The sequence below is a fragment of the Serinus canaria genome, chromosome 8, assembly GCF_022539315.1.
Source record: "Serinus canaria isolate serCan28SL12 chromosome 8, serCan2020, whole genome shotgun sequence".
NCBI lineage: Eukaryota > Metazoa > Chordata > Aves > Passeriformes > Fringillidae > Serinus > Serinus canaria.
The window spans coordinates 7,311,333-7,337,895 of NC_066322.1; the positions used below are offsets into that span (position 1 = coordinate 7,311,333).

The following is a 26,563-nucleotide window of genomic DNA, read 5'->3' on the forward strand; positions in this document are numbered from 1 at the left end:
TGGGTTGGGGCTGTTCATTTGGATTTTTTGTAATTTTTTTTTTTTTTTTTTTTTTTTTTGAGCTGGTACCAAGGCTACAATGGTGGTTGACCTCCTGGAGTTCCTCCTTTGGAACTCCTGCATAACTGGGAGAATTTCTCCCTCCTGACCCTGTCCTGAAAATAAGGCTTTTCCTTTCCTGTGACCAGCTTCAGAAAGTTGATTATCCAGGTTCTGCCACTGTGGAATCAACCTTGGGAAGAGCTTATGAAGTTATAATTAGGTTTCTGTCTGCTAAGCTTCAAAATGTACAACTTCCATGAATATATTTGCAGTACTTTTTGCCTGGCTTCTGGCTCCTGCCAAGTTCTTGCCTTGGATTTAAGACATCTGTAGGTAGAAAGAGGCAGCAGAGCACTTTAGCTTAGATGGACAGAAACATATTCTGGGAGACACAGCTCTGCTGTCAAAAGCTCAGCCACCAGTCATCTGTAACCAGGTTCCCCTTGCTCACCCCTGAGCAAGGGCAGCACACCTTACTAATGCAGATGGGCAGGGAGGGGTGGTTTTTTGTTGTTGTTAGTCTTATTCTTAGTGGTTTTTCCCCCTAATTTAAGTTTCTTAGAAAGACCAAATGACCCAAGAAAGCGTTCATGGGAGCTCAGTGCATTGATGAACTGGATTTTCACCTGTTGAGACCTATCTTCAAATCCTGGTGTGACTTTGGGAGGAAATGAGCCCTTACCTGTCTGCTCTGGTACTGGATTTTTCACCTTTGTTTAAAAAGCTGCAAGTTTTGCCTTGACTGGCTGCTGGCAGGTTTACAAAAGGAGACTTGCTGCTCCTCAGGTGTTTGCAGTGATGGATGCTGTGCCAGTTCTGCAGGAGCCCGTGGTCAGGAGAAAGGTGAAATGTCAGAATCAATCTGCTTTAAAAAAAGACACTTTCTGAGGGAGGCTGGCTTGCACTGAATTTTTAACAACACATCCTTCTTTCCTTTCCTTATTTGTATCTAAACATAACTTTGTTCAGCTTGGAGAGTTCCTCTTGTCTCCCTCCCCCTTAATGCAGAGCTGGAACTCAACAGCAGGCAAACTGGTGTTTACCATGGCAGTCCTTGCCATGTTGACAGTGCTGAGTGATTCTTAAGTGTTCAGTAAATCAGTGAAATTTTCTGAACAGTGGGAAGTTTTGATGTCATTAACAAAAGATGCATGCTAACTAGCAGCTGCAAATTAATTAGAAAAATAAATTAGAAGTTGTTTTTTTTTTTTTTTTTTCCCTCCTTTCTGCTTCATGCTGTGTGAACCAGCCAGTCTCAAGCAAGGGTATCCAAATGTCTAGAGCTAGGGTCTGAATATTCCAGTTTTCTGAACTGGATATTCTGAATATTTAGGATCTGAATATTCCAGTTTTTCAAACATTCAGTTTTATGTCCTGCACTGGCTTCTAGAATATTGTGGGTCAGGGCATTGCCAGTCTCACAGTGGTTTTCACTGTCAGTTCTCCTAATGTGCTCACCTGGGCAGTGTCTGAAGCCCTGGCAGTTCTGTGACAGGACAGGATATGTCCATCTGAACAGGGTCCAGGTTGCCAAATGGGCTTCTCTGTGCTGAGGATCCCATCCAAAACCAGGCAAATGGCATTGGGGAAGGCAAGGCAAGAGCACTAAATGTGGAATGATACCAATTAATGAGTGCTTGCCTGTGTTTTGGAATTCAAGGATTCATTTCATAAACCCATTGGGGCTGTGTTTGGTGCAGTAACATCCCACTTTCTTTTAAAGGGAAACAGCCTCACTTTTTTTCCATTTGCTGCTTCTAGCAGTGTCAGCTTCTTTAATTATTGCTATTTAATTATGTCTTAGCATTTGAACTCTCCTCATTAACCTCCATCAGACTGAGACATCTCGGATAATGCAACGGCAAAGCCAACATCTTGTGTAATTTTTTTTCTTTTTCCCTCCACCCCCTTCCCAAATCTCTGGAATTCATTAATTGAATGTTAGAGCATCTGGGCCACTTGAGTATTCGAGTCATGCAGGAACATGGGTAGTGTTAGCCTGCTATGGCTCAATAAACCTCTCATTCTCTTCTTCACGGTTCATTTGAATTTTGCAGAAAACTCTGGGAAAAAAAAAAAAGGATGAGGCATTCAAATAAAAATGGTGCAGATAATGGTAGGAGGAGATGAGGAACTCAGACAAATGTTTACCCCAAGTGCTGTGTGTATGTGGCACTGTCATCCCTTTAATTGAAAAAGAGAATGGGCTTTAGAGCAGAAAGCCACAAGCCAGGCTCTATTCCTGTGTGACCTTCAGCTGTCAGTGGAGCTGTCCTCTCTATCTAAAGCAGAGTTTTTATTTTATGCTGCTAAAGTAGCAGAGCCTAATTTCTCATTTGACAAGTGCTCTAAGATCCTGTGAGGAAAGGTATAATAAAAGTGCAAAATAAAACTATATGTGGCAGTATTACTCCTGATTCTAATGGATTTCAGTAGGATCTTTAATCCCTTTATCTACCATGAATAGATGCATTGTCTATAAAAGAAGCTTTAAGCTCTTTCACTTCACTTTGGTAGCACCTTGGCAATGCAAATGTGCCTTTGGAGTGTGCCTCATGATACTGGAAAATGAAAGTGCAGGAATATGCAGGAATAAAGTGTAATGACTGTGGAGGGGGTTCTTTAATGTGACTGCTGGACCTAAGCAAGACTTCTGTATTTCCCCTTCCATTTCTTTGCTCCCCACACCACAAAGACAAGACTCTTGCTGTCTTTTCTCCCAGCACAGAGTATTCCCAGGTCCTGGCTTGAACTAGGCAGGCACAGAATAGAATACAGGCTGTGTCACAGCTCACAGAACTGTATCCCAGACCTGAGGCTTTCCTCACATCCTGGGTGAAGCAGAAGCAGGATGAAGCCTTCACCCTGAGAATTGCCTGTGGTAGGGATGGATGTGCTGGGGACAGGAGAGGGCTGACCTTTATTTCACAGAAGGAGAAGCAGGGAGAGATTAACTCTAGATTTGTCATAACTGAGTGTGAGCATTTATCTGAGCTGCCCAGGCTGGAGGCTCCACTCTCCCCTGGCAGTCAGTGCAAGAGGACTGGAATCTCCAAAGGGTGCCTGGTCCCACTAAGGCTTGCTTTGCTCTCTGGAGGTGCTTGGCTCATTACCTAAATGCTGAAAGCCAGGTGGGATGAATCCTGGTTGAAAGCCAAGGTACAGGAAGGCAGTCAGGTGCCTGATTCCTCCTTATTGTCTAAATCCTGTAGATTCAAAAAGGACAGAGCTTTTTTGAATATCCTCCTGGATGTGTGCCTGCCTAATCTCTTCCCTGCAGCCCCAGTACTTCCTTTGTCAGGCTTTGCTCTCCTGTGCTTTTCCAGGGAGCCAGAGGAACTCTCCATCCTCTGCCCGAGGCTACAAGTGACCTTTTTTTACCTTTTTTTTTTCCATGTAACATTTGTTGCTACTGCTGGCAAAGGAGCTCTCCAGGGGCCAGGCTCTGTGCAGCCTGACTGCTGGGACTGAGGCACAAACCTTGGCACTGCCAGCCCAGCAAAGGGATCCAGGGCTTCCACCTCCAAGGGCAGAGGAGAGCCCCCTCCTTTGAGTTTGGGACTTGAGTGGCTGTGCTGACCCAGATAAGGCTGGGCTTTGCTCAGCCAGGCTGTGACACTTCAGGGAAAGGCTTGAGCTGTGCCTTGCAGTGGTCACATTGGGCTGTCACCACTGAAGATGAGTGTCACTGAGCTGGCACTCCAGCAGTGCCTATCTGCTGCAGAAGCAGCATCCCCACTGGGGCTGTCACTGCTTCGTTTGGGCAGCTTGTTATTTCTTGCTGAATTAAGTAATGCTTTGGATTTGCTAAGGGCTGGTTCTTCCTCTCCCAGTCTTTCATAGCAGAAGTCTGGAATAGATGCTGATTTTTCCCTTCCTACCTTCCTCTCTTCCTCTCTTTGTTGAGCTTCAGTTACAGTTTGTCTCCATCCACAGAAAATCGAGTGAAACCTCCTCCCTAGCAACCTTTGACCTTGTCTCTTTATAGAGATCTTGATTACCCCAAACCAGGTGTCCAAAACCAGGCTATTTTACTGCTTTCCTTCTGTTAAGAGCTTGGTAATTCCTTTGCCCTTCATGCAGAAGTAGTTTTCTTTGCCCATCTTGTCCTTTTTTACCTCTTTCCTTGTCTGAAGCTGAAGAGGAGAAGAGGAGTGGAAGAGCCATAAACAGAGCAGAGAAAATGACAGGCTGCTCTGTGTCACTGGCTCTGCAGAGCAGGTCACCAGGCAGAGACATCAGCCTCCTATTGCCTATGCTCAGTGTTTCATATTTTCTATTTGTCTTTACTGCTGTGTATCTGGTGTAGAGACATGCATGGTTTTGACACTGACCAGCCAATAAGTCCACATTTGTCAAAGAGAAAATAAGATAATCATCATGTGGCCTGGTATTACTGGGAGGGCAGATTAGATTTGCTCCAAAAAGGTGGCATTTTATGGTTACTTTTATGCTCTGTAAATACAGGAAGAGACAGATTGAAGAGATTACCTTACAAAAAATTCCATTTCAAGTCACTGGGGAAGCAGGTAACCTTCAGAGCTGAGCTTTGCATAAGAATGCAGTGGAAGAGGGGAGATTTCTATTAGCAGTGCCAGCTTCTTGAAAAAACCCAAACAACACTGTCTGCTGCTCTGCATCAACCTTTTCTCCCTGCTTGTTTTCCCCTTTCCACCCACCTTGTCCCCTGGCAGGGCCATTAGAGATGAGCCAGTGACTCGGGGCCAGTCCTTAGCTGAGGCAGGCAGTCACATTTCCAGGGGCTCCAGCAGAGCAGGAACAAGTGATGCTGGCTGAAGGATGGTCCCTGGTGGCTTGAGGGTTTTTTATCAGCAGTACTGGGATTTTTGTTCAGTTTCCTGAGGTGGCAGAGGTCACTTGTGAAGCTTGCACCTGTATCCAAAGTTTGAGGCTGTTCGTGATGGGGGGAATTAACTGCACCTTTTAGAATTGTTCTGAATCAAAAGTTGGGCAAGCTGGTTTAGGGAGACAGGTTGGCTTCTGATTGAAAAGAATCTGCTGATGTTTTAAAATAAACAAACTAGATGGACCTTCGTATTATCCAGATCATGTGCCAATAAATCAGGTTTTCATTCTCCTGTTGATGCTTAGATTGTGGAAGAATGGAACTAATCTGGCACTCTTGTGGTAGCCTTTGAGGCAGGACTGTGGCTTTATGCAGGGCATAGCCCAGTGCATCTCCTGTTTCTTTAGCAAGGAAACAGAGCTACTGTAAAAATGTTTTAATAATATTCATTGCTTTCACACAGAACCAAAGAGGAGTCTGTTGCATAATAATTATTTGCAAGTTTTTGGGTGACACTTGAGTAGAAATGGGAACTTCTGGATGCTCGTTAATCCAAGCCTAAACACTGTGTCTATCTTTGCCCTAGAGTTTGGTCCATCATGCTGCCCACAGTAAAAAATAAATGGAGCCAAATAGAGCAAAATAGTTTTTGTGTGTCTAGCTCAGATGTGTAGCTATGCAAATATGCACCAAACAATATGTTTATTTAATAAAGATTCAAGGATGATCTTTGACCACCGTTTTAATTAGGTTTAAATGAAAATTAATTTTATGTTCCATCTGTGACTCTGGTGCATTCACTTTCCCAGCTACTTCAGGTGATTGCTCATATTCCCAGATTTGTCATATTTGACTTATTAACCTTGTGAAATGAAGCATGAGATCCTTTGGCACAAATCACATACGTGGTGCAGGAAGCCATGTGAAATCCCAACTTTGGCTTTCCCTGGGCAGTCACAGAAACCCCAGGCAGTGAAAGACTCGTGGCTGTACTGGCTGAGCACACAGGGGAACCATGGATCTGTTGAGGTCAATGGCACAATTCTCTTTTTGTCCACAATTTCATGCTTGGGGGAAATGTTACTTACCTGGAAGGGCTGAGGATGTTGAACAGAGAGCATGGGCAGCTAAACCTGGGAAAGAGAACCCTGAGATTCAGCAGGCTCTGCTTTGGGCTGCAGGTCTGGTGAAACCTACAGCAACTCCTTCCACTGGTTGTGAGGAATCAGACCTTCAGACTCTCTTGCCACTGAGGTTGTCCCACTTCAGAAGCAGGAGATGGTCCTTTTTCTTGTTTGTGGTGGTGTCTGGGTACTCTGTTATCTGCACCTCCTTGCAGAAATAACCTCTCTGCAGAGCTGGCTGTCCAAATATGAGATAAGTAGGAGATCTCATGAGAAGTCAGGTATTTGTATCTGCTCTACCCTCTCCTGCTGTCACAGTACTTTTTCATTTAACTCCTGGGCCCAGCTGTTTTTGTAGTAGATGACTTGTAAGGTTTGCATTGCTGCAATTCAGTGATGAGCTTGTTTCCTAAGTAAAAAAAAAAACCAAACCTTTTTTTTTTTAAATGGAGGAAATTCAACTTGGTGCAGGCTCTGCACACAAATAGAACAACTGCTGTTGAGCTTGTCAGCCCTGGCAGTGTCCTGTTGAGAGGCCTCCTGGTGTCAAGTGCTCTTGCCTTCTCAATATGAAAAGGAATTTATACTTGCAATGAATATTCATGCAAGAAAGACATGGGTGATCTGCAGATAAAACAAAGATTTTAGCCTCACAAAAACAGCACTGTGAGAATTATGGAGGGAACCTTAAATGACACAATTCAGCCCATCCCATCACAGGAGGCAATGGGTGCAATTCTGCCCAAATTGATGGAGTGGCTTTCACTTACCCCAACAGTGAATTTGTTACCTACCCAGCCAGACCTAATACTTTTTGACAGGAACAGATGAGAGGATCAGTCTATTAATGCAGGAGATTTAGTGCTCTTTGGTGAGTTTTCCCCATCTTTGACATTTCAAAATGGAGCTTAATGATGCAGCAGTTTAGCACCAACAGCCTGACTGCATGGGGACATTTCTTTTCCTCTCTGTCTGCTGCCTGTTCCAGGCTTGGCATTCTCAGTGTGGATGACTTGGGACAGTAGGGTCCCTTTTCATGTACACCTACAGGCTTTGCCACAGCTGTTAAGCTCCCTTTGTGAAGCAGGAGTTCTACAAGGGCACAGGTTAGTCAGTTTTTCAGAGCTTAAAATAATCCTGTTTCCCTGGTTTCTCAGAAGATGTTGTGCTGGAAAAAAAAAATAAAATAAAAAAAATTACACACTTCAATAGAAATACTTTTCCTTCATTAAATTAAATCTCTAAAGCCCAATAGCATTTTCAGTGCTTATATGAAAATGCCAGTGGGGATTTGAGATTAAAAGGGGTATTTTTGTACAAGTCAATGAAGATCTCAATAGGAAAGAACACTCTTCAAATATAAATTCCTCCAGTATCAAGAAAGACAGATTTTCTGCTTAGGTCCTTGATAATACTTTTCCCAACCTTGTTATGAAACTCTGTTTTCACATATCTGATATAAGGCTGTTACATATTAACTCCCCATTTAATGAAATCTTATTAATAGTTCCTTTTTTATTATAGAGATATGCCAAGCTACTCAGATTTAATTCATGTTTAACAGTAAACATGAGGTACTGTGACCCATTTATATGCAGCTCAGGTTCTCTTTTTCTGTCAAAAAAAAAAAAAGATTGAATGGCATATTAAAAATTGTACTAAAATACATCTACTATTGATTTATATTGGTATAATCTTGGATGTATGTTGCCATGAAAGGCCACTTACATGTGTGACCCACAGCTAGAGGAGCAGGAAAGGAATGCAACAACAAAAAAAAACAATCCAGGAAAGATTTGTTGATCATTTGTTTTGGGATTATTTTTCTCCCTCTTCTGATGTATTCTATCCATTCAATACAAAAAAAAAAAAAAAAAAAAAAAAAAAAAAAAAAAAAACCAAAAAAAAACACCACCAGAGAACCACCCTAAAACCCTGAGATCTGCATTTTTGTAGATAAAATAGTGCATGATCAAGGTGCAGATTTTTGGGAAAGTGCTTTCCAGATTGTTTTACAGGGAACAGAACAAACAGGCATAATTTGGCTTTAGTAATAAATGCAAGGAGATGTAAAGGTTTTATTTGATTTGAGGATCTCAAAGCAATGTGTAAAACCAGATAATCATTACTAGTGCTTTCAAAATAGAGGAAAATAAAGCAAAAGTTGTGAAAACAAACATCAAATTAAAAAAAAAAAAAAGCAGGGCAGGTATATGCAGTCCCTGTACCAATTTTCTTCATAGAATGGTCTGGGTTGGAAAGACCTTAAAGATCATCTCATTCCAGCCCCTTGCCATGGGCAGAGACACCTTCCACAGGACCAGGCTGCTCAGAGCCCTGCCCAGCCTGGCCTTGAACAATTCCAAGGATGGGACATCCACTGCTTCCCTGGGCAACCTGTGCCTCCCTCACCACGCTCACTTGGGAAGGTTCCTGATCTGCTGCTTAAAATAACCATCAGCTTTTCAATAGTCATCTGTGCTCCCAGAAAAAGCCCAAAATGAGGTTTAAAAAGCACAGTTCACTCAGGGCAGTCAGGTAGAGTGTACTCAAGGACAGTCCTTGGATTCTGGCCCTGTTTTCAACTCACATCTTCTGTCAGCCCTGGGGAGGTCCTCTCCCTCTGGCCTCCTGAAGTTACTCAGACAAGTCAGGGGAGAGCTGGGAGAGGGAAACAATATTTTAACACATCCCTGTAATTTTAGGTTTTCCAAACTGTGTTATAAATTTGGGCTTTCAGAGGATCCCAGTCTTCCTGCTTTGGGGATGGGAAGAGGTACTTATATCTTCATGCTGAAGCTGCTTTTCTTTGTCACCTAAGTCAATATGCACTGGGTTAGCTGTTGAGCAAGAGCAACCAGGATCCTGTAACCTTCTGTTCAGGGTGTCAGTGTGGAAGGAGGGAACACAGCTTTCTGGTTCATGTGCTATTTGATGCTATGTACTTTAAAAAAGGAAAAAATTCTCCAGTCAAACGTGTTTAGGATACTCCTGGAAGCTCAAATGTGGTTTCAGGTGTCTTCAGCCTAAAGAATGGGTTTTGCCTGGACACTTTCCTAATTCTGGGCAAGTCTTAGCCTAGGAGTGTTGAAAACTTGGAGATTGTTGCCACTATTCTTTTACCTCTGTGATTTTTGCAGTGCTCTTCCCTTAGGTACAATTTGGAAAAATCGATTGAAACCAGCAGGAGAGGCAGAGGCATATGGATTTCTGGGAGACTTGGCCAAAGGGAGAGCTCTAGCTGCCTATGGATACTGACATCTCCTGAACCAGGTGGCAGCTGAATGCAGGTTTTGAAGATCTAAACTATGGACTTAAATGGGATTTAGGCTACTTTAGTGGCTAAATCTGTTTGTGGATTTATTCCTGAATGTCTTTTGAAAGGTTACTCATCAGTTTGGTGGAAGAGCAACAGAAAGAACACAGGGTTTTTGACTTTTCTCCTCATATCCAGCCAGTGTTACATTATGTGTTTGATAGAGGACAATGACCTTCAGAAAGTTTTCCATCATTTCAGAAGCTTTCTCAAAACTAGGACAGTGGTCTGGGCTCAGCCCTGACAACTTCTGAAAAGCCTCTCCAGGGTTCAGTCCTAAATATCATCATTGTGGACATGTCTGGTTTGAAAGCCTAAATTCTTCAATGATGAGAAAAATCTGCTTGAATTTAATGGCATGGAAGCTCTCTTTTTTCTTTCTGTGCCTTGGAAATGTGCAGGGCTACATTAAACCAACACTGGAAACAAAACCACTTAAATCCACTCTGGCTTTTGCATGTGCTCTGTGTGGTAATAACTGTGGCTAATGGGAAGATAGCTTCCACAATTATTATAATCAATAGATTGGGAATGCAAAGATAAAGCAAATTAGGACTAATCTGTTCTCTGTTTCTCCTAAATCAGTTCATAAACTGAGAAGACAAGCAAGTGCTGGCTTAGATTTTCATTCAAATCAAGCTTTTGTGTCACATTCTCCTAAGGACAGCAGGGTGACAACTTGTTTTTCCACTTGTCTGGAGTATCCCTATTAGTTTTTCTTTCATCTGAAAAAGCTCCAAATCTCTCAAATATTTTTGACTGGAGAACAGTGTGGTTGAGTAACACACTGCTTTCATCAGAGGTCTGGGTAAGACCAGGGAGTGTTCCCCAGCCTGGTGGGGCCAGGGTAGTGTGGGGAATTGGGGTACAGATGTTTTGCTGGTGGTTGTGCCAACCACTCAATAGTCTGTGCTGGATGAGCTGGTTAATCCATATTGCTTCAAGGATCCATCATTTGAATGGGCTTGAATTTTCTTTTCTCTTACTGACAAAGTGCTGCCTGAAAAATACCTTTTTTATAACCTGAGGGGTGTTTGGGGAGAATTTCCAACTCCTGTACAAGTGGGGGACACTTAGCACAGACTGGGATGAGTGTGGTCATGTTGTACTCACTGAGTCTCAGCTCCATGAGGAACCCCAAGGTTGGCTGCTGGCTCTGAAGCCTACCTTGGATAAAGGGAAGTACTGCTGGATTCCAGCTCAGCTGAAGGTCATTAGCATTCTCCTGCTGTATCACATGCAGATTTTCTTGGCTCACAAGAATAGCATTACATGAGGTATGCATCCTATATCAGCAAAAGAAATGCATGCATGCAGAGATAGAGCCAGGGTTTATGGGCTTATTAGAAGACTTATAAACAGTCCTCTACTCCACCTCCTCTGTCCTTATTTCCCACTGACATTCCCCCTGGCTGTGTTTTCCCTTCTTCACCCTTAGGTACTTTCAACAGATTGGGGTGAGAAGGTTTGTTTTTGCTTTAAATAACTTAAAATCAGCAGCAGAGTCTTTGATCTATCACCACCCTGTATTGGCTGACCCTTGGGTGCACAGAGAGTGTTTGGGAGTAAATACAAATTCAGCTTTGTATCCTTGGCTCAGGAATTCAAATGCCAGGTGGCAGAATTCCTTACAGTGAGGGGATGTGAATGCAGTCCTCCCTCAAACAGGAAGGGTTGAGCAGCCAGAATTGTATTAAATGACGTAGGCATGCATGTTGAAATTCTCCCTATGTTTCAGGAATTTTTGTTCTATACAGAATATGTAAATGGAGTCCTGTTGGCACCAGGGTGATAGGGGACACAGGATGGGGAAACTGGGGAACTTGGAAAAATGGAATAATCTTTTCCACTCCCCCTTTAATTAGCCAGTTTTTTCTATTTAAATCAGGATGGATGTGGGGATGGGGAAAACAGCCCTGCTTCTGCAGATGTGGCAAAATGCCTGCAGAGGAAAGGCCTTTGGAAAAGATGAGAAAAGTCAATTTTCTGCTGTAGGCCTTGGAAAGGGGTGATAGCCAGCAGCCTGCCCTGAAGGGAAGCCTGGGTGCTGTGTCCTGGATGCATGGCCAGGGAGCCTCTGTGGCTCTGGAGATGTTTTCACTGCAACCTTTGCTCCTTCACATGGAAAAGGTGTTGCAGGCTCAAACCACCTTGGGTGCTGCCCTTCTGTTGTTCCAAAATGCATCAAGTGAACAGAAATCAAGAGTAAGAAGCTTGGAGATGCCTTGCTGAGTACTGGAATGTTCTGAGGACAATGATCAGCAGTACTGTATGGTCCAGGGTCATCTTCTTCCATGAATCTTTTTCTTTGGAATAGCATTCAAACTCCACTAGCAAGGTAGTGAGATGCACAGATGCTGTGATGGTTGCCAGGTCTGAAATGCCAGTGGACTCAAAGGGGCAGGAAGATGCTGGTGGCCAGGAAAGTTACTTCTATGCCATGAAGTGATTTTCTTGCTTGTTTTGCCATTTTCATGGGTGTTGTAGGGCCTGTGTAGCATTTGCAGCTGGCATCTTTGGTCTGGATGGAGAAACAAACCCCAGCTGAATGGCAAGAGGCAAAGTCCTGGGCTTTCTTCTGGCACTGAGTAGCTCCTCAAGTTCAAGCCACTTAATTGAACTCAATTTACTTATTTACTTATTTAATTAAATTCAACAATGTGTCAGTGCTGATGGAAGCAATGACAGCATCTCAGGCATCCCTTTGTGATGTCAACTCTGTGATGTCTGAAAATTTTATTTGCTTCTTAATTTTTTATTTTTTTTGTATGTATGCCCATTGTGCACACTGACTCACACTTTTTATTAATGAGAAATGTAAGGCTTTAAAAAAACAATTGCACTGTAGCCTCATTACTATGAAAAATCCATTACGTGGAAGCCATTTGTCAAAGACAATTGTTTAGTTGCTGTAATTTACATATTTATCAAGTTTGATTGGAATGTAATGACTTTGACTTTCTTCATTTTTTTTTTAACCTTTCTAACCCTCTTTCCATGAAAAGGGTGTTTTGGTTTGTTTTATGGGAAAGGGCAAAACATAATTCAATTTACATTGACTATCAAATATACTTCTTAATGTTTTGAATAATTGAAATTTTTTTTTCTACGTTGGAAATGAGTTGTATTTCCAGGCTTTTACATGGAAACAAATGTGGGGTCTTATTAATCCATGAAGTTTTTGCTTCTACCAAGGGATTTAGCTGGAAAATTGACAGCACAAGACTCTCTAAATGAGATAATGAGTGTCAAGATAGTCAATATTGGATCTCCATAATTCTTGTAGCTGAAGGCTGAGAGTAGGTGTGTTTCCAGTAAAATCATGTGATTTATTATGGGTGATTAATTTCCATGTGATCCCAGATTGGGATCCAGGAGGCTGCTGAGGACATTGATCCCCACAAGCCTCTGACACTCCACTGAGCTGTTACAAGAGGTGATGAGAAGTTGCTCCAGCAGCTGATACTGGGAGTTGTTAAAGTTAAGAAATGTGGCACTGCTTGTTTGCAGCTGGCCCAGAGTGAAGAAATCTCTCTATGGAGAAGGCTGCAAGATGTGATTTGGTGGCTGCAAAAATGACAGGTGAAGAGCAGGATGCCAGCTCTCCTCTGAGCTCTGGAATGTGAGAATTGACCAGATCTGTGGTTTGCCTGCCTGTAGAAGGCAGACCCCACCTCTGGAGGGGTCAGTCAGTTCCTCTGGAGCAGTCTATGGCCCAAGCAAAAGCTAGAATGATGCATAAAAAAGAAAGTAATTTTAAAATTATATAAACACCAAGGGAAGAAGAAAATGACAAATTGAACGAAATTCAGCAAAAAAACCTGCTGGCTAAATACCAAGAAAAAAAAATCCCTCAGGCTGAGAGAAAGGAATAATTTTCTACAGAAACTCGGTGCTCACCAGATAAGGATGGTCCAGCTGAGCTAAAAGGTCCTCCCCAGCTCAACTGTGAAAGGGCACACAGATATTTCAGTGCCTAACTCTGAGAGCCAGTGAATATCAAGCAGCAGGTGGCCAGCCACAAGTGTAACCTAAGTGACAAAAAATGATCTGCTACAGAAGCTGTGGCATGCAGTTCCTCAGCCCCTCTTCTGTCCTCTGCTGCTTCACAGCATCTCCCACTTGACATTCCCATCTTTGACGTGTCCCATCCTTTAAATAAATGATGACTGAGAGTGATCCCCTTGAGCTTCAACTTGGAGCATGTTTTTATTAATTTATTTCTCGCTGTGCTAGATTTCTCCCCCTCCACTTTTAAAGGCTCCTTTGACTTTAATTAAAATTCTCCATAGGCTTATTGCCTTGAGAGAGGGAATGTGAGTGTGTATAAATTGGTTTTAACAGTTTGCTGACTAGCTAGGTTTTACAAAGCTCTCACAGCCTTGCAGTGTGTGTCTAGTGCAGGCAACAAAATGTGCTTTCCCTTCTACCCCATGCTGTATTGATTGGCTGTGCCTCTGGAATTTATTGCTAACTAATGATGGGACAAAAAGGACAACGAGGATCAGTGGGCACTTGGTGCACATGGAGTGAATGTGGTGCTTCCAGGGAGCTCTGAGAGGGATCAGGTCTGTGAGAGGAGCTGTGCTCAGTTTGCTGCAAGGCAGGGGACTGAGGCAGCAGCTTGGCTGGGGAAGGAGAAGGTTTTATGTGTCCAGGTGGAATTTAAACATCTTTGTGATAATTGTTTTTGCAACAGAGGGGAAAATGTCCTAAGCAGCACCTGAATAAGAATGGCAGCTTGCTTAATTATTAGTCCTTAACGAGAATGGAAAGTGCCCTGCCTCCAGGCATGCATCTCCCTGCTTCCTTTTGGAGGAAAGGACAAGGGTGTGACAGGACTTTGTCCTGCCAGACTCTGGGATTTGATATATGTGCAATATTCCTGTCTGAGGCTGTGTCTGTGACACCTGCTGGTGCTGGAGTCAGTTGCCAGGGAATGGAGTGCACACACACCTGAGCAAAGCTGATTTAGGGCTGTCGACTCCTCCCAAGCCACAGACTCCCTGGCATCGTGTCCCTGTGATTAAAATCTGCAAAGAATCAATGAACAAAAGCAGGGCCCTGTAAAAATGGGGCCTTTCCCACCCCATCTTTGCCATGCTGCTTCCATTAAGAGTAGGTTTCTCACCCTGATTTGAAGCCAATGTCTAACATGACAGTAAAGAAGGATTTGCTCCTGGCTGCCCCAGGGGTGTGTGCTCTTCAGCTCTGAGGGCAGTCTGCATCCCTCACCTTGCTGAAGTATTTCAAAATTTGAATTTGGTGTGTAAGACCCTCTACTGAGCATCTTCATTTTTGGTGCTGAGTGTGGGGGGCCGAATTCTGATTTCAGGCAAGTGGTGAAGATGGAAAGAGAAACAATTTACTGGTGTCTCTCTCTTGCCTGTGGGCTCAAGGCTCTCTCCAAACAGAGGGCTGGTGCTTCCCAGAGAGGTCAGTGTCACATTCTGAGGAGCACAGCTCTTCATGAATCTCATTTCAGCAGGTTGCTTTTTATTGACCACTAGCTCAGCTGCTGAAGAGCTCACAGTCATAGTTCAGTAAAGGCCAAATGCCCTTACAGATCACCCTGCACGTCTTGCTTGGGATCACTGCTTTCAAGGTTTTGTACACTGAAGGTTTTATTCTTCCTGACCCTGTCAGTCCTTGTCCTTCTGCCCAGGGAGGGTCTGATGCAACACATAAATCAAAAAAATAATCATCTCCTGTGTCCTGTAATTGATCATGTCCCCACTTCTTTTCAATGGGTCTTCAGGAAGAATAAGAGAGAGCAGGGTTCATGTTGTTCAGGTCAGTGTCAAAAAGGTGGAACACAGGAGATTAATTGGTGGCAGTGGTGGTTGTGTGGCTTCACTGCTCCCCCAGGTCTGAGACTTTGGCCCAGCAGGCTGAAACTTTGGTTGCTTTTCAGTTCTTTTCCTCACAGAAGGAGACCTGAGTAGGTCTCCAGCTTTGTTCACTATTTCAGGCCACGCCAAGTTTTTCTTTTTTCCTAATTCTCCTCCTGTTACACTTTTTGCCTGTTTCTTAAGGGAATAATACGAGACGTAGCCCCAGTGAATGGAGAATTCCTAGTTACAGCTTCCCAGAAATATCTTTCCCAATTTTTGCATGTTGTGTTGCAGCTTGTTCCTTCCCTAATTTTTTTATCCATTGGCTTGAGAGGTTGGAGGTGCTGGGCTCACAGATTCTGGAGTTGTATCTCCTGGCAGCTATAAATGTCATTTTCAGCGCTGCCTTCCTTGGAAAAATCCATGGTGAGCACAAGGATGTGGCTGTGCATCTCAAAGAAACTAGGAGAGTTTTGAGAGTAGCTGTTCTGGGACTCTCAATTCTGTTCTGAAGTGCACATGGTTTTTCTCAGTTTTTATATAGCAAAGTCTGAGCCCGAAGGTTAATCACAGGCAAAGCCACACAAAACTGGAAAAAAAACCCAGACAGATCAAAGGTGTCCTGGCTGCTCCTGTAAATGCTGGACTACTTTGTGAGGGGGTGGTAATTCCCTCTTTTCTACCTTGGCTGAAATTCTGCCAGAAATTATTCTCTTATCTTTAAGTCCATGCATACTCATAGCAAACAAACACAGCCGTAGCCCTCTCCACTGGAGAGAGCTGATAGAGGATTGCTTTTTAACAGGTCCTAACATCATCTTCTGAATCCCTGGATTTTAAGGACAAGCTGAGAAAGTACCCATGTAATGTAGTATTTCAGGTGGAAATGTCTTGCATCTGAATATTTTACTTCTATCCCTTTGTAAAAAGTGAAAGCTACTGGGATGGTGAGAATTCTAGAGGGATGATAGCTCTGAACAGAGAGAGCAAGAAAGATACCAGTTAGAATTGATTCCTTCCCAGAGGATGAGGTCTGCTTCCTCTGGGGCAGCAGGCAGCTCCTGAGTGTTTCCATCTCCTCCTCACTGGTGAGGGGCTGTGGAGCTCAGTCAGGAGAACCCTCTGGAATGGCTGAAGGTCATTATTGCTGTCACTGAGAAGTGCTGCTGCATATGTAAGAAGCTGCATTTCTATCTGATGTAAGATTTTTAGAGAGAGGTAAAGAGGATGTTTGGTTTATTCAGTTTGTAGTGTATTGTCGACCACTGTGAGGAAAAATAAAGTGAGAACTGTAGATCAGAGTTCATGTATTCAAGTACAGATGGGTGAGTTCTGAGTCAATGGCATTTAAGCAAATGGCACTGAAAAATACTCAAGTGAAATGAAGACTTTAGCAAATCGTGTCTAGAATGTTTTTGTCTTGGTGGTTTATTTTTTTCTTTTCCCTGCAGGTAAACTTTACTTTCTTGTTCTATATCATCTGAAGGACACATGCATTTTCTGGGATTTTGGGAATGATTCCTGGGGTTCTGGGATTAGACATCAAATTTAACAAGATGATGTATAGCTTTGAGGAGACACATTTGATGTACCACTTAGCCTTCCCATAATTTACTGCGTGCCTCCGGTCTCTGGAGGGCAAGGGGTTGATCTACCCTCCAACCTGACTTTATAAATAGCAAAGCAGAAAAGGGAAAAAGAAAGCAGGCTGGGGACCTGCCTGCTAAACTGTTGTGATATGACAGTGATGCAGGTAGGTGACATTAAATGCTACTGTCTGCATCCTTAATTGGGAGTTGTCATCACCTTGGCCGTTTGAGGACGAATAATGTGCTGCTCATATTCCAGATTTCTATTCTTATCCATAGGACTGTATGTTCCAACGTTCAAATGCATATGTATAATTTAAAAAAAAACAAAACCTCAGGTTTTTAGGAGTTTTTTGGAGGGTTTTTTTTGAGTGGAGACAAGGAGGAAGGGAAGACACGAGTGTATCTTGACTGGTTTTGCGTGCATTTAATTTTCCTGCCTCAAAAGCGTAGTGGGCTGCCAACATCAGAGAGCCCAAATGGAAAAATGGTTGCTTACAAGATGTAATGAAGATTAAAAACAAGCAAATGTGGCTGGGAGGTAAGGGGGCTCCTGCTCTGTAGACATTTGCCATTTCTGATTTTGCAAATAGCTCTGCAGCATCATTCGATCTGTGCTTCAGCATAATTTTACCAGGAGATATTTCTGGCCTTTTGCTTCACAGTCAGATCCCTTTGCTGGGCTATTACGTTGAAAATGCAGTCAAGTATTAACATCAAAACTGTTTATGTAACCTCCCACCACATGGAAGCCCTCCAAAACAGCCTGCAACTGAGGCAAGGAAGGGAAGGAGGGGATGAAAACCAAGAGCTGGGTGGAAATAGTGCCTGCTCTGAGATGTAAATTGGCCAATTCCTTTCAACAAAAAGAAGTTGGGCTGTTGATATAAGCCTGTCCCCTTAAACTGGCATGGAAGTTGACTCAGCAGCATTCCAGCAGGAAGCCAGGAGGGAGGCACAAGGCAGAGGACTGGGAGGGAAGAGGAGGGAGGAACACAGCCATACCCAGGAAGAACATCACACAGCCACTGTGCTTTCAGATTCCTGGTGGCACTGACAAGTGTTGATAGCTCTGTCAGCATCTGCCTTCAGAACAATGAGTCCTGCTTTGCTACCTGCCCCTCTTTGTCCCAATAGGATGCTCACACATGGCAAAGCCTAAAGGTTCCTTTTTCCCATTTTCTGCTGAAATATATTTAATTTGCTTTGAACAAGAGCAAACCCAAATCCCAGGGCCTCTGAATAAGGGGGAGTTATGGAGGGGGAATACAATTAATGTCTTAATCCTGTGTCACCCTTTCTTTGAGACACTGTGCTACATTAAATTGATTTTGCAAATGAAAGCTAAAAGCTAAGCAAAAGCCACCAATCTATTTTGCCTAAAGATGATTTTAGTGCTCTTTATGTTCCCCTAAATGACAAACCAATTTGTTACCTGCCTACATAAACATTTGCCTATATTAGCCCCAGAAATGTTTTATTTTTATTAGCCCAAACTTTATCTTTTTATGAAGACACAGGGGCCCAATAAAATTAGTGTGCAAATATAATACCCAATTTGCATTTTTCCATGGTCAGCAGAAAAGCTGAGTAAAATCAATTTGATATTAGGTCAGCATATACATCAATAAAGCATACGCTCACACAGGACCATTGTAATGGTTCCTGTAATTTCTATGCTGCCAGAGTGAAGAGATTAAATAATATTAAATGCTCCAAAATAGCTTCTCTTTTAAGAGGAATGTAAAAAGAAAGGGAGACTTTGGCATGAAATGAGCAATAAAGGATAATAGTTGCACAATCTCCAACTTTAAAACATTGTGACAATGATCTCAGAGGCAGGCTTCCTGCAAAATGGCCCCAATTCAGCACAGCTCTCATGCCAAAATTATGGTTAAGCACATTTCTGAGCACGATGCAAGTCCATCCAACAAATCATGTACTTAAGCACCTGACAGAGTCAAGGACAGAGCCTGAATGAACACCCAAAACTTGGAAGGTTTTGGATGCAGCTTCGAGCATTACGTGCAGGACCATTGCTGAGCAGATGGTCCTTGCACAAAGGAGGCTTTGCAGAGAAAACTCCATGCAGGACAGACTGAAGGTGATGGGAGGTGAGGGCAGTCCATGAGCAGGGAGGGTCCCCTGGAGCAGAGCCACCCCATCACAGACCTGGCCTTCCAAGGCTTTTGCACAGGAGACAAAGCACTGCTGCCTCCCATTTCAGGCAAAACTGCTCAGGAATGGGTGTCTGACTTCCAGAACCTGCAGCCCAGGCTTTGCTCATCACTCTGTGGTACAAGTGGCATCATTTCGACCTTTTGTCCCACTTAGGTTCTTTGTGCTGCTCAAGCCAACTATAAGAAGGTGAGAAGGAAAATCTGACCTCACCAAGTCCAGTGGGATTCAGTAGTGACCAAAATTGCTGTTCCTTTGCTCTCTTGCATTGCCGAGATGCACGCTCCTACCTGAAATGACATTTGTGGCCAGAAGGAGCAAAAATAAATAGGATTAGGTGCTGATGTGGTCTCTTAGGAACAGACAGGGTACAGTAAATGCTGCTTGGGTTTGATTTGCTGAAGCAGGCTGATGTGGTGGAGAGGAGGCACTTGGGGCAGCACTCGCTTTTGACACAGATGTTCCAGCTCTGCTGGGCACAGGCGAGCCGGGCTGGCACACAGGAGGGTAATGCAATAGAGCAGGTTTGATTTCCTCTGTGGAGTCTTTAACCTGCAGGGTTTTGAATAAAAACATGCTGGCAGCAGCCCACCTCCTAGTGCAAAGTACCTGAGACAGGATGGCAATATGGAATTCATTTGCAGTGGATAACATTCCATTAAATATATGTGGGTATTTAAATCAAATCGTTATTGGGCCATTATGTTTGTAGGATGATGGATTCCCATGGATTAGAGCCTTCTGGCCTTCCAGAGATGACATGATTTTTCTAGTTTCTTTCTCAACTTTGAAGTCCTCTGCAAAGGGGTGAAATTCACTCCCAAGTTCTCCTGATGGGCACCAGCCTCAAGGATTTCTGAACCAGACTTCCAGGGTCAGACCTCTAATCCTTAGTGCTAATTTGTGAACTTGAATCATAAACTACATCATGACTGCAAGACCTAAAACACCACAAATCTGATTCTGGTCAGACAAGGTAGCAGAAAAGATCCTGGATGTTAAGGAGTGATGCTCTACCTCAGTTCTGTTATAGTACTTCATCTTGGTGGTGCAAATGGAATTCCATAAATTTAATATTTCTGCTTGAATGTTCTAGATACCTCCCATTAAGCTGCTATATACAAATACTATCATTTTCATGTTTTTATAGTAGCATAAAAATGAAAATTGAATGAAAATGGCTAAGTGAATTTCTTGCCTTGCTGTGAAGGTTTAGAATTTGATCTCACTCTCTCTTTGTAAGTAGGAAACGTTTTCTGTGCCACCCTGCTTTAGTTGCAGCAGCATAATAAGCAACCAGGAGTGGAAATTGTTGTTTCCTGGGTGAGAGCTGAGGGAGTGATGCCAGTGGGGTTAAGTGACTGGCTTGACATGCCAAAGCTTTAGAGGGGAAGGAACATGGGTTGAGGGCCAAACAGCACCAGTGATATTCAGAATGAGAGATCTGAGCTGCTTGCTTGCAGCTCATTGAGTTTCCTTTCAGTATGAAATTTGCTTGGTGTTTATCCCTGCTGTGGTTGCTGGGGAGCCAGGGTTAGATGTTGAGGTTAGTGTTGATTGTTCTGAATAGCATCTCAGATCTCCACAGCTTTGCTCTGGGGAATTCTCCTCTGAGCAGGGGTGGGATGGCAGTGGGTGAGCAGCAGGACACCGGGGTGTAACACACAGTGACAGATTGTTTAGGTCTCAGTCATAAGTCAAGGCAAATATTATCCTCAATGATGATAGTGATAGTCTTCAAAGGAAGAGAAAATGTTCATTTAAATCTTCAAGATACTCTCCAGAACAGAAAATGAAAAAGGAACCATTCCAGACATGTCTACTTTCTTTCTTCCAAAAAAAAACCTGTTTTATCAAAGAGTTTTGTTTCTAAGATTCACTGCTAAGGTGTTCAGAAGGGTAAAATGGTACCACAACAGATGTATCTGCATTTCCACAAGTCTCAAAGCTGTGGCTAAATGGAGTGTGCCTTTCTGTCATTTTGCTTAAGCACTTTTGGCATCTACTAAGCAAAGCTATACACTCCTAATCTTCTTAATTTTGATTGATCTTTTCAATCCTGAAGTAGAAAATAGGATGTATTTCTAATGCAACATTTAAATTATAAAATGAAATAGTGTTTTGTGGTTGTTCAGTGGGTTAACCTTGGTTAGCAGCCAGATGCCCACACAGCTGCTCCCTCTTATCCAGGACAGGGGGAGAAAATAAAAAGGAGAGGCTCATGGGTCAAGAGAAAGACAAGGATATCATTTACTAATAGCCATTGGGGCAAAGCAGACTTGACTTCTGGGGGTTTTAATTTATTGCCAATTAAAATAGACTTGCATAGTGAAAGTTATTGATCATAATAATGATTCTAATAAGTGCTATGAAGCATAAATAACAACAATTTAATAACTGAAAACAAACAAAGCCAAAGCCAGAAAACACCCCAAACCAATCCTGTGTCCAAGAGATTCCTGACCAGTGCTGTTCCAGATCCAAAGCAGTCACAGTGCTGAGCATCACACCTGTGCTGTGCCACAGCCCCTTTAATGCAATGCTGGTTTTCCCAGAGGGGAGGGAAACTCATCTCCTCCTGCTAAAGTGATCCCAGCCTTCTCCTTTTGTTCCCTAAAGTTGGTTTGCTGATTTATCTCGATTTATCTCCTTCCTCCCACACAATTAATGCAAATGATGTGGGATAGTCCTCGGCTCCTGGCTGATGGGGTTGTGCTCCTTTTTGCTGCCTCCCACTTTTCTTCTGCTGGGAGAATTGACCCCACCAGCTGCTGGGTTTGGCAGAGACTTCCTTTTTTTATATTTCTTTGCCTCTGGGGTTCAAAACCATCAGGGAATGGTGAAGCTGGTGTAAGAGAGAACAAATGAATGGCTGACTTATAGGGAGAGCAGCTGCAGGACTTTGAGACGCTAAGGAAATAAAAGAAGAAACCTGCTGCAATTGTCTCCTGAGAACAGCAAAAAATGTATTGATTATTCTTATGGTTCTGTAAGGTGTGATTTGCCCTAGGGAAAATGGAGCACTTCTAAGAATTTGGGAAATGAAAAAAAATTAGCTAAGGTATGGTCTTGAGGACTCTCACACATCTTTGAAAATAAAAGTCTGGCTTTGGATATGTGTGCAGTACATCTACCTAATTAAAACAGGGGAAAAAGAAAAAAAAAACAACTTGGATTTAGTTTCCAGTCTGTAAACTTTTTACTTCAAAACAAAGATTTAAACTGTCTCTAGCAATTGGAGCCTGCTGTGTTTAGCATTACCCCTGCTGTGTGTGCTCAGGTTGAGATAAGACATCTAACTGAGGTCCTGACCTCTTATAGTCTTTAAAATTCCCAGAACCCATTTTGCAAGAGCATAATTTTCATTTGCTGTTTATTAAATGCAGTCACAGCACAAACAAAGGCAGGATCCTGGTTGACCCACGTAGTTTATGGCTGAAGCAGGTGGCCAAAGTGGTGTGGTTTCAAAATGAGGGATTAACCCATGTTCAAGTCAGCAGAGGTGGGATCTAAATCTGTCTTCCACCTATCTGCAATTTGAAGGGGAAATGGCACATTTTCATGCCCTCACTGGAGAAGGTTCCTGGATTTAATCTTGATCTCTTTTCTATACTTTATTTTTTTTTTTTAGCTTTTCTTTCAGTCAGAGCAGATGCAGTCCCAAACACTTAACAGATTTTTAAAAAATCACCTCTAAATCCTCTAGAGCAAAGCCTAATAAATATAATTTGCAGCACTTTGCCATTGCCTGGCACTGTTAAGGCTTGGACCAAGAGTAATGCAGGGTGCAATTGGCTTTACCTTGACTGGAGCCCCAGTGCTGCTCCTGTGGCCCAGGGGGACATTTATCACGAGTGAGAGCACAATTACAGTGCAGTTAAACTCTCTGCAGAAAATCTTGGGGTTTAAAAAGAGAGCTGAAGTTGTTGTGTGTTGCAGGTTTGGCTGCATGTCATTAGTCTTGCAGCCCTTGTGCAGTCTGGGAAGGAGACCTGGTTAGGGATGGTGCTTGTTTGTAATGTCTGACCAATTCTAATGAAAGGATGGGCTTTAGAAATTAACAGTTGTTTGCTTCCACCTCTGGGGCACAGCTTAATGATCTTTATTTCTCTGCTTTCCCCCCTCTGTCCCCTGCCCCTTTCTGCTGCAGCAAACCTGCGTCCAGGGGCTGAACAGAAAGTGGTGTTCATCACAGCACGGGTCCATCCTGGGGAAACACCCTCTTCCTTCGTCTGCCAAGGTGAGTGTCTGCCCCAGGCTGGCAGGTCTGGGGGGATCTGATCTCCTGCTGGTGCACGTGCTTGGTGGCCACAGCTTTGGCTCTGAAAGGGGACGTGACAGATTTTTCCACAGTGGAAATCAGCATATCAGGATACCAGCAGAGCCTCACATCTAATACCCAGCTGCTCATCTCCCTTGAGGCTGTAGGAATAGATTGTCTCCAAGTCTCGTGAAGGTTTGCTGAACTTGGTCAGAATTGGACAGGGTTGGGCTCTGAAGCTGTTTGGGAAGAATGAGACAGCCACACTCATATGCAATATATTTGTGTAAAGGTCCTTTTCTCAGAGCTTTTCCAGCCCGTTTTTCTGGGGTCTATTCTGTTAACTACTTATTTTTTTCTTGCTGTGTACCATCTCCAGCCTCTTTTCCATCACAAAGCAGTGACCCTAGCTCTCCAGTTGAATTCTAGGAGGCCTCTCTTTGTCTGAAGCTGCTGCTCTGAGGAACACAGCTCCCAGTGGCTGACAGCTGTTTCCTGCACAAAGCATTCCTGCTAAAAATAGAAAGCAAATTGCCCAGCTTGTATTTATAAAGAGTTGTAAATCTCAGGCTGGTGGGTACAAATAAATAAATAACCCTGGCACGCCTTCCTATAACTGCATTGTACAGGTCTGAAATATTGTACTTATGCATGTGACAGTCTGCAGCAGTGAAGTGTTGATGGTGTAAATCAAAGCAGCTCCCCTGGAGCCAGGGCAATTTGGTAATTCACTGCAGCAGCTTGGACCTGGCCCTGCTGAGCCGATGAGCTGCATCAATCAAGCATATGCAGAGTTTATTATGCTGTCTGCTCGTGGTGCCACAGACTCCATTGCCACTGGCCCTGCTGGTACCCAAAGACCTCGGTGGGGAGGGTCTGGCACACGTTCATGGCCTTCTCTGTGTGCTCCTCATCCTGGCAAGGGGCTGTGTCTGGCAGCATTGAGAGAAAAGATCAGCAGCTGCCCCCTCTGCTGCCCCAGCCCTGGGGGCTGGCAGGACACTCTCCTTGCTGGCCTGGAGCAGCAAAGGTAAAACCCTTCCTCTAATGGAACAGTGCTTCAGACTGAGAGCAGGAAAACTCAGCGAGTTTCCCATCTCCTGCCGTGCCACAGTCAATGCAGGGCATTATAGCACACATGATGTTTGTTAATGAATATGGATTTTTAATTGGCTGCTTTGATTCTGTTTGTGGCTGCTGGCATAGCCCTGTGAAATGAAAGCTGAGGCATGCTGCTGAGGTGGTGCTTTGTAAATGATGTTATTTTATTTTGATAATGGAGAGTTTATTCAAAAGGGAAATAATCAGGAGAAAAAAAAAAAAAGGATGTGTAAAAGAGTGTGGCATGCTTAGGCTGATGAAACAGCTAGATAGAAGTCATGCTCTGATTGTCTCATGGAAACTTTGTGCTTTGTAATAAAAAAAGCACAGGAAAAAAAAAAACAAATAAAGAAAACCCAGACAAACAAAAAACCAAAAAAAGCGCAGGAAAAACAAAAAATACAAGAAAAAATGAAAAGGGGGTATCAGTTTTGGAGAAGCACATGAGAAACTTGCTGTGGCTGAGTTGCAGCTCCTGATTGACTCCTGGACCCAGAGGCTCTGGGCTCTGCACTGAGCCCCTGCCCTGTGCAGAATTAGCATCCAGACAAGTGGAAATGTCAAACATTTCAAGGCCATTGCAGCGTTGTTTCTAGCACTGCCAAATGTGAAATTGGGTGCTTGCTCCAGCTTTGGAAACTTTTGTGTGGGAGGATCAAAAGAAGGGATAAAAAAGATTCCTCTGGCAGTCAAGTTGAGGGCACACTTAGGAATTTTATTTCTGGAGTCTCAGGAAGCTTTTTGGCATAGTTAGGTGTTGCAGATTTTATATCCAGATGCCAGCTCAGTGCATATGGAACGTGTCAGGACTATTTTTTTTTCTTGGTGGAGAGATTTCTTCTTGAATGTTTGATGATGCTCACCACCTGGAGTATTAGGATCTGGAAACTGATCCCAAAGATTCCCCAGGAGCAAGCAGCATCTTGTGGATGGAACACCAGAACTGTGACTGCCCAAGCATGGAGAATCAGTCCATAGGGAGATAGAGAATGAGCAAAAAGCTTTATACTACTTTTAATTTTTTCCAATTAATCTTTGGTTTTAATCAGTTCAGCCACTGTCTTCTTTAAAGCCTGAAGATAACATCTGACTCCTTACTCACTTTTCTACCTGTCTTTGAGCTGGCCAGTTCCCCTCCTGCCCTCTTTGGCCTGGTTTTTGCTGAGGCATTTTTAGCTGTATACTCCAAACAGGAGATTCCTGGAGCCTGGCAGAAACAACTTATTACAGCCCCTGTTTCTTTGGTGGCTTTTGTTTTTGTTGTTGTTGTTTGTTTGTTTGTTCTGGTTTGTTGTTGTTGGTTTTTTTGACTAGCCAAGCCCTCTGAGAAGCAAATTTTCCATCTTTGATACATCAGGAGATGCTTGTGCCTGTCTTTTGATCCTTTGTCCTCCCCTTTACCCACATGTTGTGAATCTAAGCAAGGATTTTGTATTCCTTTGGGAAGAAAGAAAGCTGGTCATCTCTCTGTTCAAAATTGCTTCTCTGTCATTTTTCTTCATATTCCACTATGAAAAATCCACAGAAAACTGAGTTTGGGATACAAATGCCCTTCATTCCTGCAAATGTGCAAGCATTTTAAATTTGGATGGACATTTCTGTCACCTTCCAGCTGTGGAGTGCTTGCAGCAGCAGCCAGACCTCCTTACAATCATCAGGCACCTCCTCCAGCAGTCACAAACAAATGCTGTAATAATTCACACATGCTGCAGCTGCCACAAAACCCTGGAGGTCCTCTTCATAGAAAGATGGATTAGGAACATTTTGTTTCTGTTTTGGTCTTTTAAGGGTTAGTACAATGGTTAGCTTTTTTAGGAAGTTTTCCTGGTGGTTCTTAACTGCTTGTGGTGGAGCTCAGGGCTGGAAATGGAGGCCCAGCCATCAGAGAGGATATTCAGAATATTCACATGAGTACCTTTCTATCCAAAGGAAGGGTGGTATTCTCCTCCTCAGATGGTGATGGTCACCATGAACATTGATGTTTGTACCACTTCTAGGGATAATAAGTAGTGGTAGGGTCCAGGATTAAGAGGATTTGTTTTCATTTTGCTATTGTAGACCATTTTTTAACCAGCTGCTGGAATCACTACTGCTCCTGGAAGGCTTTTGTAGTGAGCACAAAGGAGTGCAAATTCATCTTGCAGCCTGAACTCATCTCTCTTGGGCTGCTCAGATTTCTGAGGGATTTTTCTGAAGTTGTGAGTTTAGATTATTTTCCTTTCTCAGATATGTTTCCTCATTTTTCTCCCCCATGGTATTTTCCTTTAAGAAAATGTGGGCTGTTTTCCATACTTTACTGTAAAGGCAATAA

General features: G+C 43.2%; 1 protein-coding gene across 1 annotated transcript in view; it reads left to right on the forward strand.

Moving 5' to 3' along the window:
- Positions 1-26,563, forward strand: part of AGBL4 (AGBL carboxypeptidase 4) — an 856,716-nt gene that overhangs the window by 650,311 nt on the left and 179,842 nt on the right. Inside the window, exon 7 of the mRNA XM_050977508.1 lies at positions 23,041-23,130. Within this exon, the coding sequence (XP_050833465.1) occupies positions 23,041-23,130 (90 nt within the window). The remainder of the gene's footprint in view (positions 1-23,040; positions 23,131-26,563) is intronic.